We start from the raw sequence: 13,660 nt of genomic DNA, 5'->3' as shown, positions 1-13,660 counted from the left end.
ACAGCTCATAAAACTCACAGCGGCCTCAAAGATATCTGGAAACAAAATAACACTGTTACAGCAAATTGATAAACTTGCAATAACTTTATACCTCACTCAAACATCTATTTGGAAAAAAAAACCCACATTAAAAATGGCTTATTTTCAGCTTTTCTCTAGAACCCAAATTTTTGAGGACAGAGTCACTGGCATGTATTTGTCCCCTCCAATAGAGATGCAAGGGCTGGACAAACTGACAGGAGTTCAGCTCCCCTTGAGATATACACCTTCCCTCCTTGTTAGCTCAGCACTTTCACTCTTTTTCTTCCCAGGGCAGTGGCACTTCTGTATTAATGTATTATTAATGTATGTATTTAATTATTTTTAACTTCTGCTGACATCAAAACCTCCCTTTTCCCTTCCTTCCACCTAAATGCTCCCCACCTACCTTCTGCACAGCTAGGTAAGCTCATGCTGCCATGTGGCATTCCAGGCATCACCCTAGTTTTCTGCTTCCCAGATGAGACCTGTCCCTACTCCTATGGAGCACTTGCTGATGATGCTGAACCTCCTCACCTCACTCAATTGACTCACTTGACAATGCACATGTCAGAACATTCCTGCACAGGGCCTTTCCCCTTCAGATGGCTGTCACACAGTGCTCTGGACCTGATGATGCCCATCACTTCTCATGGTCAAACTACCACTCCAGCAGAAACTCCATGGGCAGAGTTTCATGCCACCATTTGTGGCACGAATGCCATCTCCCATACGTGCTCATTGCCAGTGTCTGGATGGGGCAGACAGCAGCTGGGAGCACACTTGCTGCCCATGGGTAGGCAGCTGAATGATAACCTTCATGCCACCCACTCCATCAGCCTCTCAGCACAGGGTGTTTTGCCACACATGTGAAAAATGACATAGAAGGCAACAAAATGCTTTTTTGATCCCAACGTATCCCCTGCGCTTTTCTGAAAATGGCAAATACTTAATGAGGCTGAGCAAATGGAACTGCTCCTGCTGCTGAAGCACATCTGTGGGGAGGACATCCCAGCAGCACCTGGCAGCCCAGAGTAGCTCTAGGACACAACCTGTCCTCTGGTGTCCTGACACTGTCACCCTAACACCTGGCAGCACCATGGCAGGATGTAACTGACCTGGCAGGACTCATGCTGGGAAGCCTCGGCTCAGGTGAGCAACCTGAGCTGCAGGGCTCACCCTGGGTGAGTGAGGTCCATGGCACAGCATCCAGAGCTGGATCCCCTGTGCTGACTTACTCTTCCACAGGGCAGTGAGGGCAACACCAGTCCCTGGGTGATCGAGGACTCCATCCCACCCTCACACACAGCCGGCATGTTGCTACTGGGATTTTGGCACAGACACTTCAGCAGAGCTTGTTTTGCCATGCAGGGTACAATAATGAGGGTGACAGGAGCTTTTTGCCTTTGCACACAGAGCCTCACCTTTCCCTGTTTTCCTTCCTCATTGCCTCAAAGACCTCATCGTCCTCGTCCACGTCCCTGTCTTGCAGCCCATCCTTGGAGCAGCCGGTACCTGGAGCAGGTGGCTCCTCTGGTGTGCTGTTCCTCCTGCCTGGCGTGCCCACAAAACTTGGGTTGCTCTCACTGTCCTTCTGGCTCTCAATTGCTGAATCCACCTCCTCCTTCTCAGCCAGGATATCATCGATGTTGGTTTCACGATAGCACCTCAGTGGCACAGTGTCCAGGTCTGTTTCAGAGTACTTCACTGTCCTCCTTATAATGCCAGTTTCACAGGAGCCAGGCTTCTGGCTGCTCAAAGGAGACACTTCTATCTCCACCTCCACATGGCTCAGGCTGTGCTCAGGTACCAGCTCTGGTGGCTTGGCTGGCAGTGGGGAGACAGACTTCTGGGGGAGCTCAGCCAGGGGAGTGGAGTCGGGGGCAGAGGAGCCTGCAAGGAAGGCCCAAGCATTCAGAGCTATGGGGAGCTGCAATGGGGAGCTCTGAGGAGCAACTCCTGCAGCATCACTCACACACACACCCACACACACACACACACACACACACCCCCACCCCACTGAGAGTGTGGTCACATGTCATGGAATCGTTAAGCTTGGAAAAGACCTCCAAGATCATCAAATCCAACCTTTGACCAAACACCGCCATGTCAACAAAACCATAGCAGTAAGTGCCATTCCAGTTGTTTCTTGAACACCTCCAGGAATAGTGACTCTAGAGTGTTGAGGGACACAGGGAAACAGTGAAGAGGTGGCAGAAGGACAAAGAGTGAGAGAGGCAGAGACAGGCTGTCAGTGCTAGTGCATCTTCCACCAGCCCTGAGACCCCATCTAAACCCAAAAGCTCTTCTGCAGAGGCAGCCAGAGCCAGGGGCTCTTTGGCACCTCTTTTGCATGGCCACAGGGGATTTTGCAAGGAGGTTGGTACACACATCATCTGACCCCAGGAGGACATAGGCTGGCCAATCTTGGGGGAAATCTCAGCTCTTTGTTGGGCACTGTCCTGCCAACAATACAGACTTAAAAGGAGGGGTGGGCCCACCCAATGGCATCCACCTGCAACTTCTTACCTGTCTTTGGAGTATCTGAGGAGCCATAGAAGAATTCCCACTTGGCCTTGGCAACGCGCTGGGCATGGGCAGAGCTCTGTCGGGGATACAGCCCGGCGCTGCCCTGCAGAGAGGAGAGCAATGAGTGGACAATGCATCCCTAGGGCAGAGCCATGCATCCCTAGGGCAGAGCCATGCCCAGTGTGGACACCCTGGTACCTACCTGATGTCGGGGCTCTGGCTTCAGGGGACTCCTGGTGAAGGTGGGGAACTCCTCTGGCAGCCCATTGGTCAGGGATCGGCAGAGGCAGCTGGTGTCAAGGGCACAGAACTCCTTCCCACAGGGACGTGTCCCCCCTGGAGTCCTGCCCCCGGCCAGAAGCGGGTCAGACGCGGAGGCCTCCAGCTTCAGCGTCTGCAGGAGCCGCTCCTGAGGCAGGGGCTGGTGCTGGAGGGATCCCACGTCCCCACCGAGCTCCACGCTGCGACTGAGGCTGTAGGGGCCATTCTCCCAGCGGAGATGGGGGGTTGTCGGGCAGCCCACTGTCCGCACACTGGCCTTCTCAATGAAGCGGAAGGTGACCACAGAGCTGTGTCCCTCTGCGGCTGGCGGACTGCGGCTGCCCAGGGAGGCGGCAGCCGGGCTGGGCCGGCCCCACCGCGGGGTGCAGGGGGCAGTCAGCCGGCCCGTGCCCGGGCAGCTCCCGCCGCCAAAGGGCGCCGCCTCAGCCGGCCTGCGGGCCAAGGAGCCGGTGCTGTTGTAGAGGCCGAGCGGGCAGCGGCGGGCATCGGGCGCCAGGCCCTTGCGCAGCAGGTGGAGGCGGCCGGCGTTGAGGCTGGGGCTGAGGCAGGGCGGGGGGCTGCACCGCCCGGCCTCGGGGCTGCCCCCCGCCAGCCAGGGCTGCCGGTTCACCCTGCGGGCAAAGGGCGGCGGGGAGGCAGTGCAGCTCTCCTCGGGGTGGAAGCGGACAGGTGCCCCTGCTTGGGCCATCCTGCCAGAAGAGGGCACAGAGGTGTCAAGTCCGGAGCCCAGCAGGGTGGCACAGGCACAGCAAGGCAGGTTCCCAGCACCCCTGAGATGTCTGAGACAAGAGGCGATGCATCCTCAGGCAGCTCTGAAACAAGGGCAAGGGGCTGGTTAGGGAAGGGAAGGAACGGAAAAGAGTCTGGGGCCATGGGGAGGACAGGCCAAAGGTGTCCTGTCCTCATGGCAGAAGAAAGATATGTTCCAGGTGAGACAGCCCCCAGTAAATCCCCTCCTGCTGCAAGAGGCAGGCAAGGTTCATCAAGGGTATCACAGCAGCACCACTGCAGGGATGCTGGAGCCCTTTGTTTGGTCGCCAGGCACCCAGAGTGTTTGCATTCTCCCCAGGATGCCAGGATGCTCAGGCACTTTCCCCACAGTCCCATACCCCAGACACTGCGATAGAATGCACTATAAAATGGATTTCATTCATTCTGCTTTAGGCTGAATATATTTACTACTCACAGCCTACAGCCTACTAAAGTAAGGGGGAAAAAGTATCTACTGCATTGCTGAGACATCCTCCAATTATACTTGCTCAAGGAGTTTAATATGAGCAGCAAGGGCAAGGAGCCTCTGTCTTTGGAGGTCAGCCTGGGTTTAAACTGTGTCACACCAACACATGTCACAGCCACTACTGATGGTGCAGACAGAGCTGCCAACACCAGTAAATTCAAAAAGCAGTGCTAACAGACAATCCCAGCCCAGGGGAACACAGCAAGCCTGCCCTGCACACAGCTCACTCGCCTGCCTGTCTCTGCCCAGAGACCATATACCCAGACATGAGACCAGCCACCCCACAGCAGCACGGGGGTGGCTGCAGGGAAAGGCGGGACCCGGAGCCCCCATCAACCCCACTGGCAGGACTGCTGACATTTTTCTTTCTCCCAGTGGAGCTAAAACTTGTACTTATTCTTCCCTGAGTTTCTTCGAATTCCTAATGTGCAGGGAAGATTCTGCCTTGGCTGCTTGTGCCTTCTGACAGATGCCAAGATAGTGAGTCCCTCGTTTTCATCATTTGAAAGTGAGAAACCATATGCCAGCTGCAAACAGGAAAGCATGATTTTCTTCTCCCTGTTTCTGAGATCAAACCAGACAGAATTAAATTCCTAAAGGATGTAGGGCTGAATTTTCAAGTGTTTAGGCTCCAGAGATGCACAGACAAAACTATTAATGAAATAACCCAAACCACACCTGTGGGGTAGGCACCCATTTATCTGCACTATCACACTGATGGAAAAATCTGTCCTGCTGAGCAACAGCAATCTCTAATTCGCTCACTGAAAATTTTATTCTCCTGATTAATTTATTATGTACTATTTTTACAATATTTTTCTCCTGTTATGGTTGTGTTCACATTCAAGGTTGCTGAAGTTAACTGCTAAATAATGATGTGGGGTTTATATATTGCAAATGAAATCTTACTTTTTATCTCAATGCGACTAAGACATATGCCAAGGAAAAAATTTATCTCTAGAAATAGTTTGTTTTCTCTGTAACATAACAAATCTACAAGAACCAGGCTATCTCAAAACATGTGAGTTATTACTAGAATAACAGGGATAAGCAGAATGTCCTCCTGGTTATCAAAACAGAATTATCAAATTTAGAGTAAAGGCCATGCCTACCTTTGACCCACCAAAGCTGGATGGCTACACCCTGCAGTGGAGTGAGCTTTTCTTTAATAATGAAAGGTAAAATGCACAAATGCAACTGAGATGAAAAACCAATGATGGAATGAATGAGCTACAGCTTCCTGGTTGCTGATTTCAATTGTGAATCAAAAGGATGCTCCTTAAATCACTGTGATGAATGGGTTGAGCTGTAAAGCACTGGTGGGCTGGAGAAAGCGTTGCTGGTCCTGCTGCCTAAAGGCAGGAGAAGTTCTGCAAAGAAAATCTCACAGAGTGTCTGCCTGGGCAACCCTGGGCACACATTCAAAGAGAAAAACTCAGGAGCTGCAGTGTGATAGCCAGGGGCTGCACATCATTGGGGGATTAAATTGGTTCAAGAAAACATCTCACAAGAAACTTGTTCCTCCTGGCTGCCCCTTCTTAAGGGACAAAGGAATGTCCAGGGATGCTTACTGGCCATTGCTTTGAGCCATACTCAGTGCAACAGGGGCCGGCTGCTCCCCATGCAAGCGCTTGCCTGGCGGAATGGGGCGATGCGGAGCGAAGGCAGCAGGCACTGCTTACACTCCGGGGGAAGCACACACCCACGCCGCGGGAGTGCGGGGACAAGGCGTAGGAACTGGAGGAGGATGAGAAGAGATTGGGTGGAGAACAGCACAGCGATGGGAGAGAGGCAAGAGGTGCAGGGCTGGGGGTTAAATTCACACGATGGGCCGTATTTGCGCGCTGGACATGGAAGCCATGGCAGGGGATGGGGGAAACCAGGCTGTGGCTGCCTGGCTACCTGAGGGGCTGGGGCCCCTGGGAGATGAGTCTGCCCTCCGGAGGGACACAGAGCAGTCTGAGGGGAGGAACTGGTGACCGAAGCGGGATGTCTGGAGGCCCTGAGGCTGTGGTGCAAACAGGTGACCTCTTTCAGCTGTGTTGTCCAGGCAGGAGACGTGTCCCCGCCTTGGAGCTGAGGCTGAACATGCTCTTGACTCCCCGGCCCCCCCTGCCCGGCTTCCCTCGCCCGGCACCTCCCGTTTGGCGGGATCAGCCCTGAGTGGATGTGACATCCATCCGGATGAAGAGGGAGCACCCCCGGCCAGGGGCGCTGGCGGAGCTGCCCGCCGCGATCTCCCCATGCCTGGGCATCGGTCCGGCGCCCTTCCCGTCGCACCGGCACTCGGGGCCGGAGCGGGTCTCGGCCCCGCCGGGTGCCACCGCAGTCCCGCGCCGCCGCCCGCCGGTCACCGCCGCCGGGAGGGCGCAGAGACGCCCCGGTCCCTGCAACAACTGCTGCAACTTTCCCCGCTCCCCAGACGCCCCGTTTCGGCCTCCGGTCCCCGCCGCGCCCCGCCCCGCCCCGCTCCGCTCCCCACGTCTCACCGGCAGTGCCGCCGCCGCCACCGCATCCTCCGCGCCGCTCCTCCGCGCTGCTGCCGGCACGGCACGACACGGCACGGCACGGCACGGCACGGCACGGCACGGCTCGGCACGGCTCGGCACGGCGGGCACGCTGCGGTACAGTACGAGACAGTACAGTGCAGTTCGGTACGATACGGTGCCGCACGGTGCCACCGGCCGCAACCCGCCGCTCCCTGCCGCGCTAATCCCGGCCCGGGGCTGTCACTCCGCCCCGCTGACAGCCACAGCAGCCAATGGGAAACCCCCGCCGGGCGCCAAGCCCCGCCCCACCCGGTGGCACGGCGCACGAGGAGCGGCCGGATTCACACCGGGGCGCCTGTCCCCGTGTGCGGGCAGGCCGGCGGGTCCCCAGCCCGTGCAGCAGCCTCCACACGCTCAGGTTCCGGTGTGCACACCCCCCGTGCCAGTGCCAACCGGGTCTCATGCACGGGCAGCGCGACCCCGGATGCCGGTGTGCCTGTTCCAACGCCACGCCACTCACGTCCCCGTGTCCTGGTGTCCATTTCTCCGTTCAGCAGCGTGCACATGAAGATGAACGGCCTGCCACTGGCACGTGGCATGCGTGAGCATGCACGGCTTGTGCCTTGTGCCCTACGCCAAAGGGTACAGGCTCCCCCGTGCCCCACCATGGCTTAAGAACCAGGAGGATGAGAAGACAAAAGCTGCTATATGGTCCAGGCTACCAACCAACATCAGCGAATCCTTGCCCCAGAGTACAGGTTCTGTGCCAGGCACTTATCTCTCCAAAGGTCATCACCTGGAGCACACTACAGCAGGGGTGCCAAGGTGTCTCAGGCCACCAGGAACTTGATATCACAGTGTCACCAGGCACCCCAAGGATGGTAAATGCTGCATGAATCTCAGGAAACCACTTCTAGATACAAGGGGGGAAAGTCACCTATCCTTTGTCTCCTGCCTTGGCACAGGGACTCCACTGGCACCAGTGGCACGTGTGAGCAGAGGTCATATGGGACAGCTGGGTACCAAGGTGAGGGGGGCTGTGGCAGGGCTGCAGGACCCTATGCTGCCAGTGCACTGGGTCTGCTTGTGGCAGCCACCTGGACTGGCAGCCAGCACTTTGTGCCCTCAGAGGTTGCCAGATCGATTTGCTATTAAACAGCACTTTATTACCCAGCCCAGCAACCATTATTAAATGTATGTGAGACAAGAAGCCCAGGGGAGCTGGGGCTTCATGTGCGCATCGTATCTACAAGACAATTCGGGAAGAGCTGCCTCTCCTTGCTGCTTTCCAGGCTGGCAGCTAGTCCAATTCCAAGCTCACCTGCCCCCACAGCCACCCAGAAAGTGTGTCTCCTTCTGCCCTCCCAGGCATGGAGAAAAAGCATCAGGCAGGGTAGGGTTTCCTCATATTTAATGCATCAAAGTGCTGCCATTTTCTCCTTCCCTCTCCAGGTTCCTGCCTGTGAGGGGCCTCTCGCCCCCACTGAGGACTGTGGGACTCAGCTGCCTTAGACACAGCCGGCTTTTCTGGCAGACTCCAAGAAGCTGGGCTAATTAGGGGCCTCACTGCTGAAGGATCAACGACCTGATTCCTTCAGCAGCTTCTTGATGGCAGAAGGGCGGGGAGGGGGAAGGCTTTTCTCTAAGCCACAGCCAGAGTGACAAATTTAACCAAGTGGAAGAGCTCAGAGCTTCCCCAGTGTGTCCATACCAGGACAAAGCATGTCTGTGCCTTCCCAGCACCTGCAGGCAGCCCTGCTGAGAGCTGCAGAAGGTAAGAGAGGTCTTTTCCAGACACCCTGACTGGAGATCCAGATCATTCACAGAAAACACATTTCTGTCCAGAGCATGTGTTTTCCCTGCCGGTGCAGTAGCTGTTGCTCTCCCCACAGTGTCCTGCTCCATATCCCACTCACCTTCCCACAGCCCTAAAACTCATGAAAAAGGTGTCCACATACATGGGTCTGGCTAGCACTGACATAAGCCTCACTTGGATCAGGATTTTTCAGGATTTAGCCCTGGCTCTCCTGATCCCTCCTGCTGTGAATCCCTCCACAGCTGATGCAGGACAGGAGGAGCAGAAAACCCCTCTGGCAGATGACAGAAGGGGACAAGATGTTCCCCACACCTCAGCTCCCAGCTCCAATCCAGTGGGCTTAGCTAGAGAAATAGGAGTGCAGTGCACTGGGAATCCTCTTTACTATCATTTGGGTGCTTCAGGACCTCCTGAAGTCCTTGCCTGCAGGTACCACGTCCTTCCTGTACTAGAGTACAATCCACTCCATGGCATCCCTTTCAGCTCCCAGGTCCTACAAAAGGGAGCTTCCAGGGGTTTTCTAAATATTGCCAGCACTGTCCTTGGTCATCTTCATAAGCAACAGAGTTTTCCCTCCCAAAGGCAGAAGAGTCTGGATATCATCAGGGCAGCACAACAATGAACTTCCAACTTGGAAGAGATCAACCTGACATATCATAATGTCCGAACAACTGTACAGATCTAGATGAAATCTGGGTGAAGAGGGGTTAGACAAGAGCCCTTTCCTGCAACTGGCTCCAGGAGATGCTCATGCTCAGCTTGCCCTAAGGCACATGGATCAGTCTCTAGAAAGGTGCTGCAGCTGCACCCCAGGGCTGCTTCTCTGAGCCTAGGGGGGCTGTCAGAGCCATTTCCTCTCTGATGTGCTTTGAGCTAAAGGCATTGCAAAGGGTGCAAGGGCATATTCTGCCTCATGGCTGCCAAAATCACTGGGGCTGTACAGTAGCCTCAGGGCACAGAGTAGGCCTGCAAGGGGGCACAGTCACTCCATCAGCAGAAGGGCTCTTAACCCAACTGACTGGAAGCATTGTGGAAATAGGAACTCCAGCCACACAGGTGATGAGTCCCAGTGAAAACAAGGGAAGCTGAACTCCCCTCACCACATGGAGGGCTCCAGGGAAACCAATTAAGTTGCATGTGTTCCCTCAGGGCCTAGCCATAACTACATGTCTCTAATTAATGCCTTCTACCTCCAGTGCCAACACCCAACCACAACCTAGCCATATATTACAAAAGCCATATATTACATTGCAGCACAAGCCAAGTCTCTAATGGGTCGATGCACTTATCTGTATTGCATTAGACTTGTGGTTAAAGGTAAATGGTGAAAACACCCTCCCTTGGATAGTACAAACGCTGTTCTGTGGCTTTGTCAGGGCAAAAAGACAGTGCCTGAGATCCTTCCTGAAGACCCTCCCACCTAGACCTGGAACAGGGGAGAGAAAACCTGTACCTCTTGGCAGCTCCCCTGCATGGGACACTCATATGGGACTGTGGTGGGATTTTTCAGGGTGAAAGACATTCTAGAAGAGGGTACAGACTGCAAAATGTCTTACCAGAGAGAAGAGCCCATGCAGACTCTACATGAGGGATGGCTGCTGTCTGCCCATCTGCCAGTGCCCTACCCAGTGTCCCAGCTCCCTGCCTTGTGCTGCTCCCTCTTGCAGGAGGAACGGGGGCTTGGAAGAGTGGAGTTGTAGAGAGGCTGTAGCAAACACTGTATGCTGGGCCTCAGAATGAGCTGTAACAACATATTTCTGTCATGCCCCAGGCACACCTGCTGTCACAGAAATCCTCTCAGACTCTGTCCCAGCCCCAGGCAGCACCCGCACCGGGAGCAGGCTTCCTCCTGCACCAGCATTGCTCTCTCAAGATGAAGGCAGAAATGACAGCATGATAAAACCTGTCCTGGGGACGTGGGAGGTGGGGCCTCAGCACAGCTTGAGCCATAAATAATCTCCCTACACAGCAGTTAGGGGAACAATTGTGTGGGAGTATCTCTTGGTAAAAAGATGCTCAGGCAAAGATGGTCTTGAAGGAAAGCAAGGGATTTCTGAGTGGCAGGGTGAGCTCTCCAGTGAAGACAGAGCTTCCTGGGTGCCAGCAGGTCATTCACCAGACCTGCCTCACCATGGTGAGTCACTGCACCAAAGAGACAAATTTAGTCTGAAACAGCCCAAATCACCTGAACTCTGGTGTAGCCTCCCAGGACAGGCTTGTGCTGCAGCACAGATCTCCAGACTGCTCTCCAGCTAATGTATGCAGCAATGAGATGTGATCCCTTCCCCATACCTTCAGACTCAAGATTCACATGGGGAAACGTGGAAGGGTGTAAAGGGAAATGAGAGCAATGAAAACAGAATATTTTATGCAGACAAGAGACAGTAAGCCCAAGGCACACAGTCTGACCCAGAACAGGAAGAACACAGTCACATCCAGGATTGTGTAAAAGGCCATGAAGGTCAGCTATAGAGGAGTAATTACAAATATAGCCAGAAAACTGAGCAAAATGGCTGTTGTGAAAATGTGTTGAGACAAATTCAAAGCTTGAATGCAGGGGATTCATGAGTGGGATGCTGAAGAACAGCCTTGTATTTCGGTTTAGCTGGGAGCTTCCCATGCATAATCCTCTCTCAACCTCGACTTGTAGAACTTGGTCTTGCTTTACTTCTTTTTATTTATTTTTTTTTTTAGTTCTGACTGTATAGTCAAATTATTTTCTGAATAAGAAGTAGGAAGGTGGCATGTACAGGGAAGAGTTGAACAGAAGTCACCATGTGTTCTTGTTTCACCAGCTTAGAAATGGTGTCTGGTTACACTGTGCAATCTCAGCACTGGCTGACAGCAGAGCTTACCCTATGAGCTCAATACCTTCTCCCATGCAACCAAGAAGTCCAGCTGTGGTCCACTCCAACCCTGAGAGTGATGGGGGCTGTCAGACTTATCCTGCAGCTAGAGAAAAGATGAAACCAGATCCTTTGAAAGAACCTGGTGAGAGTCCAAGAAAAAACAGTGTTGAGGGGCTTTACTGAACTTTTGTGGTACTGCATTCACCTAGCTCTCACATCTAAGAGGAGTGAATACTGCAGCACTACTGGTGTCCTTTGCAAGATCTTGACAAGGTTCTTCTCCCACTTGAGACTAGTAGGAAACTGCAAAGAAAATGGCCCCAAAGTCTTTGCAAGGCTAAAAGTGTTTAGCCAGCAAGGTGCCAAGCCATCATACGGGCTGACAGATCCTAGAATATCGGGATAATGTTGGCTTGGCATCATATTGATCTCCTAAAAATAAATTCTACCCTTGGACAGCACTAGCTTCTGGAAACCCCAGCAGGCTTGCAGAAACCCAGCCAATCTCTGAATACACCTCTGACATGGAAATAACTGAATTTTCAATGCAAGGGAAAAGTCAAAAGGCATAAGTGGGGGAGACTTGCCCATTATAGCTAGAAAATCAGGAGCATCTCTGGGAAAAAATCCCTTGTGTTCCTGGCTTGAGGCTAGCTCTTCTAACCACAAAACTTCCCATCCTTCAGGGCCCAGTTTCCTAAATCTCATCTCCACTTCCTAAAGGGTGAAGTGATGACCAAACTGCTTCTCAAGACTCTTCAGAAGTATAGCTGTGCACCAGCACCACCTTGCAGCAGTGGAGCTGGCTGAAGTCTCTGTTCACTTCAGGGGATGTTCACAAGGTTAAAGATGCCATGCCCTGGCTCTGCAAGCTGCCAGCACAGTATGTTTCCAAGGAATATACCAGAAAGCTGCAGCAGTTGTGAGCTAATCTGCTTCCTCCCCCTGGTGCTCAGCTTGGTCACTCATTACTATAGGGCAGCTCATGGTCTGTCACAGTAGCCCTGCTTTCCCCCACAGGACATCGGTGGCCACTGCGATAACAGGAGTGCCAGGGGGCTGAGCAGCGTCCCCTGCGTGCTGAAGGTACCTGTGCAATACACTCCCCCAGCTGTCCTGCAAGAACTGCAGGTGCCATAGCCCAGCATTCACCAGGGCCAACGCAGAAAGCTGCTCTGGCAGACCTGTTTGAGGTATTATGAATCAACTAAAAATGGGCATCCAACTGAAGCTTAAAAAGGAGACTCACAGATACCTCTCAAGAGAAATGCACACCCAAATTTGGCAGAATATATTCCAACAGAAAGCCAGAAGCTTGCTGCAAATCTTGACTGAACAGAGCAAAGCTCTGGTTCTTCAAGCTTGTCTACTTAGAGCTGTCCCTTCCCTGCACAGCTACAGTGGATAACACCACCCAAGCCCTGTACTGCAGTGCTGTACAGTCATTTCACCACTTCTCTGCATGCAGGAAAACTTGATAGACATGAGCACAAAACCAGTACTAGTTTGGGATCCTTACCATTGGTGTAGACCTGGGTTGCTGAGTTCACTGAACATCCTGATGGTGTAAAGCTGTGTCTCAGCACACACCTCTACAACATATTAACAGTCTCTGATGCTCCTTCTGCATCTGCAAACTACCTGTGGACAAAAAACCAGAACAATATGAACATTTCACAGCTGGAAAGTATCCGTAATTCGTAGTATGTCACATATACATCTCAATAGCTGCAGCCAGCCAACTGGCCAAATCCCTCACAGGCCAAGAGCTCTCAGGCCCTTGGGGCACTTATAAACCTTAGTGGCCCTAACCAGCCTCATGTCCAGCCTCTACCACTCCTGCCCATAGGCCCAGTGATTCCATACATTAAGGGACTCTGCCAGGTGGCACTTTTCCATTTCACAGCGGGAAGCCAAGAACAGAGTGCTATCACCACAGGGGAAGAGCGAGCCGTCCCAGGACATGGCCAAGGGCATTCTTAACTACAACAGAAAATTTAAAACCCTGCATCACTTGTCCTTTAAATGAGAAATGCACTGTGCTAACTCACAGAGCCACTGGAATCCTCGAGGAGCAGGTGCTATGTGTCCTAGGGCAGACAGGGTGGGTAGTTTCCCCCAGAGGAAAGAAGACCTTTCCACAAATCAGCTTCTATGTTTTGAGGAAATGAGCAGAGCAGGGTGCACAGACAGATCCTTGCTTTCCAGGAAACATGGGAGCAGGGATTTGGGATTTGTTTACTGTCTGTGGGCCCTGCTCTTTTGCCAGGTGGATTTATTTATAGTTTCTATGCCCGCAGTAATCAGCAGCTCGATGCTGCACAAGTCAGCAGGTCTCAGTCCCGAGACAGAGACGGAGTCACAGCCCTGTGCCGGCTCGGAGGTGTGGTGTGCGAGTGCCGCACCGACGCGGACCGGGTGCCCGCCGGTGCCCGCTCCA

The 13,660-nt window shown here is 53.4% G+C and overlaps 1 protein-coding gene across 2 annotated transcripts in view; it reads right to left on the bottom strand.

Annotated features, from left to right (window-relative positions):
- Window positions 1–13,585, bottom strand: part of PSD (pleckstrin and Sec7 domain containing) — a 42,433-nt gene extending 28,848 nt beyond the window's left edge. Inside the window, exons 1-5 of one of the 2 annotated variants that reach the window (XM_063163646.1) lie at window positions 13,272–13,585; window positions 12,740–12,861; window positions 2,750–3,641; window positions 2,548–2,650; window positions 1,443–1,911 (exon numbers count right to left, since the gene is read on the bottom strand). In XM_063163646.1, the coding sequence (XP_063019716.1) occupies window positions 1,443–1,911; window positions 2,548–2,650; window positions 2,750–3,517 (1,340 nt within the window). In that variant the 5' untranslated portion in view covers window positions 3,518–3,641; window positions 12,740–12,861; window positions 13,272–13,585. Of the gene's footprint in view, window positions 1–1,442; window positions 1,912–2,547; window positions 2,651–2,749; window positions 3,642–6,555; window positions 6,667–12,739; window positions 12,862–13,271 lie in introns of those variants that run through there. The other variant, XM_063163647.1, reaches the window with a different exon arrangement.
- Window positions 13,586–13,660: the final 75 nt, after the last annotated feature.

This window comes from Melospiza melodia, chromosome 9 (assembly GCF_035770615.1).
Source record: "Melospiza melodia melodia isolate bMelMel2 chromosome 9, bMelMel2.pri, whole genome shotgun sequence".
NCBI classification, from domain to species: domain Eukaryota; kingdom Metazoa; phylum Chordata; class Aves; order Passeriformes; family Passerellidae; genus Melospiza; species Melospiza melodia.
Note: the sequence above shows the minus strand (reverse complement) of the source record. Positions and strands in the feature narration are given on the sequence as shown.